General features: G+C 42.8%; 1 protein-coding gene across 1 annotated transcript; it reads right to left on the reverse strand.

The window, feature by feature from the left end:
• Window positions 1-693: 693 nt before the first annotated feature.
• On the reverse strand, window positions 694-3034 carry LOC124102165 (eukaryotic translation initiation factor 4B-like). Its single transcript, XM_046458367.2, is given in 2 exon segments — window positions 694-1770; window positions 1773-3034. Coding segments are annotated over 2 exon segments (1848 nt in total). The 5' UTR covers window positions 3013-3034; the 3' UTR covers window positions 694-1162.
• Between the last annotated feature and the right edge of the window lie 2820 nt (window positions 3035-5854).

Raw genomic sequence — 5854 nt, forward strand, 5'->3', positions numbered from 1 at the left:
CTGTCTCTGTTTACCCATCCTTATTCACCACCCAAGACCATCAATTCTAGACTAGTCTGATCTGTAAGAGGGGTCAAAGCAGCAGGAGCAGGCATGGATGGAGGGAAGGAATGAGAATCAAAAGACATCAAGGAGCTGATTTGTTTGAGAAAAGCAGTGATTCCTCAGTTCACAGCTTCCAGTGGCTGAGATGTAAAATGCCTAAGAGAGCAGATCCGAGAATTAAATGGATTGCTTTTTTGGAGGTGTAAGTAGTATGAAGAATGTGAGATGACAAGAGTCTGATTTTTTTTTTTAAAGCTTCAAGGTTTCAACAGAATGTGGATGTATTTGAGCTTTTAAAAAGGATAGCGGTTTAGAAAGGGCAAAACCAGGATGCACAAATGACTGGGAATTCCCATGACCCTAAATGCTTCCTGCTCCAGGAAATAAAGTGTTTACTGGAGGTCACACCTACTACCCAGTGCAAACTAATCCATCACCTCTCAAAAGCTTTTCAAACCATGATTTCCCCATTTATTTTGGTCCCCAAGCAGTCCTCTTCTTTAGTGGCCTGTAGACTCACTCCCAACTACCCCCCTGGGTGGTAAAAAAATAAAGGAATTCCCCATAGGCTGGCCCCAGTAACTCAGAATTAAAGTAAGAAGAAGTGCTGGCAGCCTCCTGGAGACTAAAACAATTTGAGACTAAATCTACCTTTCCAAGGATGGAAAATTTATTCAGATAATGTTTGAGAATTCATATATGCCACAATAGAATAAGAATTAAAAGGTAGAAATCTCACTCTTCCTTATACCTCTACCTCCCCTACTGCCCAACCAATCCAGACATTTTACCACTGTCATTACCATTTCTTCTAAATGGAGGCACCTAGGCACTAATCACACAGGCAACTGCATGGTATTGTAAGAACACACCACAACTTTTCCATTAAAAAGCTGTAGTCTCTGTCTCTCTGGCTACATTGGCGATTCTCCAGTAACTTCAATACTTTAAAGGCTGCAGCAGCATGCAAAAGAATTTCATTTCATTTTTTAAAAAAAAAGTTAAGAAAGGTCTCCAGGAGATGGTGAGTTTTATTTGTCTTGTCTGGATAGAGGTTTGATTTGCTCTTGAATGTTCCAGGGTGGAGAGACTAGGAGAAAGCACAGGACGCAGAGGTCTACTCAGTGTAGTCTTCTCCCTAATTTTCATCCTCACCATTCACAGAGAGAGTGGCATACTTGCTTGCAGAACTGAACTTAGAGGCTGGATTTTCCTCAGGTTTCTTTGGCTCAGGTGCAGATCTGGAGTCTTGATCCTTTTTGCCCTCTTTCCTATCTGACTCCTTCCAGTGATCTTTGTTCCCTCCATCTCCTGTACCACGGCTGGAGTTCCCAGTTTGGCCTTTTGGGACACTCATTCCATCTATTTTATTATCGTCTTTCCTTGTGGGTCCTTCCTCAGATGGCTGAGCTGGAGCTACTTTCCCCCCACCACTTGTGGGGGATTGCTGCTCTGTGTCTGAGCTCTGTGATTGAGCAGGAGGGTTAGAACTTCGCTTCACCCACACATTCTCCTTTGGTGGAGGGGCTGGCATTACCTTTAGAGGCTGATCAGGTTTGGGAGGCTTAGAAGTTGGAGAGTGACAGTCTTCCTCCTTATTGAGTGTTTCATTTTCTAGAGACTTCTCACTCTCTCTCCTTCGTGCATCAGGGTCTGACTTACTTCTGCCAGATGTGGCTGAGGTTCCAGTCTGTGATGACTCACTTCCTGTCCTTGACCGTTCCGTTCCTGAGTTTCTTCACTTCGCCAGCTTGGATGTCTCTCCCTAGGCCACCGTTCTAGTTTTGGCTCATCCAACTGGTGCTGCAATTTCTCCTGCTCCTTCTGCAGCCGTTCTTCTACTTCTCTTTCTCTAGCAGCTGTGTCAACAGGTTTTGCCCCTCCAAAGATGGAAGCTGCTCGACTGGACTGGGAGGTGCTAGCAGAGGAATCATCTTCCTTAGGAGTACTCCGAGGCTTTAGATTCAGTTTGGGTCTTTGGGGGGGACCTCTATCATCACGCCTACAATCATCCCGAGAGTAATCATCTCTGGAGCTCCACGACCGATCATCTCTTCTGTCATATCGGTCTTCATAACGGTCCCCACCTCCTCTGTAGTCATCATCCCTTCGGTACCCACTATCAAATACTCTTCCGCCACTGCCTATCCTGGAATCATAGCCTCTATCATAATCTCTGCTGCCTCGGTCATCATAGCGATCCAGGCCCCCATAGCGATCCATATCCTGGCATGGGCCATCACGATATCCATCTCAATACCCATCCCGATATCGGTCGGAATCATACCGATCTCGATACTTGTCACCAAAGCTGTCATCACCTCTTCTAGGTGGATAGTCGTCAAAGCTGTCTGTGGCAGGTCGGGCTCTCCAGTCTGTGTCTGTTTTGTCAGAATCCCGATTTCTATCTCCGCCAAAAGAACGATCATCCCTATCTTTATCCTGTGCTTGATCAGCAACATCCACTCGAATTTTCCTGTTACCTAGAGACTCTTCATTGAGACTCAGGGCACTGAGCAGGGAATCCAGGTCCTGAAACTCAGCATAGCCAAAACCTTTCAACCTCTCTGGATTGCTGGGTTCATGTGGTAAATGCACTGCACTGATATTTAATCCTCTAAAGAATTCCTTAATGGAGTCTTCTGTCACATCATAGGGCAGGTTCCCTAGAAAAGCAGTGTAGGGTGGCGATTTGGGAAGACGGCTCTCGTCAATATTGGGTTCCCAAGCAGCCCGTGGAGCAGTGGGAAGGATGGAACCGTCAATTGGAGGTGCCCTGTACACATCATCATCATTACTATGCCAAGTGGTTGAAACATCTCCTTCCAGATCGTCTGTTTCATCAGCCCAGCTGACTGGTTTGGGGACATAGGTGCTTCCTCCACCAGTCCCCCCATCCTCAGCCAGAAAGTCTGTTAGGGAGATAGTCTTCCCCTTCTTCTTCTTCTTTTTTGCTGAGGCTGCCATGTTGGGAGAGGGAGAGAGAATGCAAAGGCAATTTTCCTATTTTCTTGACATGTGCATTTGTGGTCTATTTCTGTCTCTTCCTCAGGGGCGAACAACTTCAAACCTTGAGCCAACCATTTTTTCCAGTTTGTCTGAGAAAGTTCTAGGGATAGGCAGCTTGAAACAAAAACAAAACAAATCAAAACAGGAACACATTGATTTTTGAAATGGTCAGCCATTCTCTCGCCTTCCCTTGGGGCAAGCAATTTCACTTACCTATGAGCTTCAGGCATTCCCCATACGGGCCGCCAAATGTCGCAGTCTGGCTGGGCACAAATCACGAGCAACTGAAGCAGGAACAAATTTCATTTCTGAATGCCACCAGCACACTCCACACATGCTCTCGGGAACTCTCCCGAACGCCACCCAAGCGGCTCCTCCAGGAACCACCAACCGGAAATCCCTCCTCCGGCACTTCCCCAACCAATGTGAACTCTTCAGGAATCCCTGTGAGAGCTCAACTGGAACTCAGTGGGAACTCTGGGAAAACTCAAAAGTCATCATCTTAATGGCTCGCCTCTCAACCAATAGTATTGGCAAAATGCCAGGGGCCATTCTGACTCGGCTGTGGCTCTCAGTAGCTTATTTTATGGGACAGGCATTGCAGTGTACCTTGGATCAGCTGTATCACAGTTCCCCCAAAACAACACAGTGGCCTCAATGATGTACACTATGGTCAGCCCTATGCTGAATCCCTTCATCTACAGCCTGAGGAACAGGAACATTAAAAGCTCACTGAGGAGGATCCACAGCAGATCAGTCTAATCTCAGGACCTCTGACATCCATTTAGAATCTTATTTGGAAAGTGCAACAAAGCCAAATATCTAGATCTGTAGATTCTACCTCCTTGGATGTATAAATTTTTATAGTTTAATGACTAATTATTCACATTTCATAATAGAATATTAGTTGCTACAATTGATGGAAAACAGGAAGGGGAGATTTTAAAATGGGTACATTTTCAGTTTGTGAAGATGAGAAATTTCTGGAGATGGATGGTAGTGATGGTTGCACAACCACATGAGTGTAATTCATGCCACTGAACTGGATAGTTAACAGTGGTTAAAATGGTCAAATTTTGTTCTGTATATTTGACAGTTACAAACAATGACAATAAAAGGCACACTGGTATTTGAAAAAAAAGAAATGAAAGAAATGAATAAATATTATGCATGAGCTTACTCATTAGTAGAGGAGTCCAAATTCTTTCATGGTCATTGATTCTTTCTTCTTCTTCTTCTTCTTCTTCTTCTTCTTCTTCTTCTTCTTCTTCTTCTTCTTCTTCTTCTTCTTCTTCTGTTTCCTTCACTAATATTAGCAAGTCCTTAATTATTAGGATAAATTAGGCCAAACTTGGTAAAGATGAACTCTGGGCATTGAGCCTCTAGGGGTATATAATATTCAATAATGAGTCTATGCTTTGGGACTTTTGGTCTGATGGCTCCAGTCCCATGAATTCCATTCCTGTGCCTTCTCCTTTCATAGTTGTCTGCATTATGAAAGTCTTTTGTGACATTGATAATATCAACCCTGAGGATGGAGCCTGAACCTTCATCGGGCATCATACAGCCAAGGGACATGGTACCTGCAGTCCTTGAAACACAGAGTCACTGCTTAACCCAGTAAGTGCTGAGAGAGAGAATGCATAGAGGAGACAGCCAGGGGCAGATTGTTTATTAATCATCATCAGCACAAAAATGGCAGTTTGTGTGGTCAGGTGGCAGGATACAAATACATAAAATTTCAACTGAGAGGACTGCAACATTTATGTTGTGGTTGTCATGGAGTCCCAGAAATCTCATTCAAACTGTTTCTTTCCTTCCACACTGGTTCTTTCATTTCTGATGTCCAAGAACTGACACTTCACTTACCAGAGAGAAGGCATCAAACATAAATATCTCGGTTAAACATTGAATATACCCTTCCTTGGTTCAAATAGTGGCCATAATCACTGTGGCTTCTGTACACTGAGCACTTTCCAGACTGTCTATACTTTCCTCCCTTTCAGGAATATCCCATAGAGTTTGAGACACAATGCCTGTGATCCCACTTAATTGTATTGGTAACATTCAGTTATTGAAGAACCATTGCAGAAATCTTCATGGGATATAAAAAAAAATCAAGCAGAAAGTTAAGGGTTGAAGGGGTCAGGTACGTTTTATTTCTTGAACTGAGAGACATTTTAGAGTTTCACATAATTCTGGCTCCAGTTCCTTTTTGTGTGTGTGCTTTAAGCCTATTTATTTTATATATTTTTAAATTTATTTGTTCTAATTAGTTATACATAACAGTAGAATTTTGATACATCATACTTAAATGGAGTATAACTTCTAATTTTTCTGCTTGTACATGATATACAGTTACACATGTCATGTAATCATATATGCACCGAGGGTAATAATGTCCAATTCATTCAACTATCATTACTACCCCCCATGTCCCCTCCCCTTTCTTCATCCCCTTTGTTTAGTCCAAAATACCACTATTGTGCCCCCTGCACCTTATTTTGAATTAGAATTTGTATATCAGAGAAAACATTCAGCCTTTTGTTCTTTGGGATTGGCTTATTTTGCTTATCATGATATTCTCCAGTTCCATCCATTTACCTGCAAATGCCATAATTTCATTCTTCTTTAAGGCAGAGTAATATTCCATTGTGTATATATACCATATTTTCATCTGTTGAAGGGCATCTAGGTTGATTCATAGTTTAGCTATTGTAGATGGAGCTGCTATAAATGTTGATATGGCTGCATTACTGTAGTATGCTGATTTTAAGTCCTTTGGGTATAAACTGAGGAG

This window comes from Marmota monax, unplaced genomic scaffold (assembly GCF_021218885.2).
Source record: "Marmota monax isolate L192 unplaced genomic scaffold, Marmota_monax_Labrador192_F-V1.1 WCK01_AAM20220418_F8-fsc00612, whole genome shotgun sequence".
NCBI classification, from domain to species: domain Eukaryota; kingdom Metazoa; phylum Chordata; class Mammalia; order Rodentia; family Sciuridae; genus Marmota; species Marmota monax.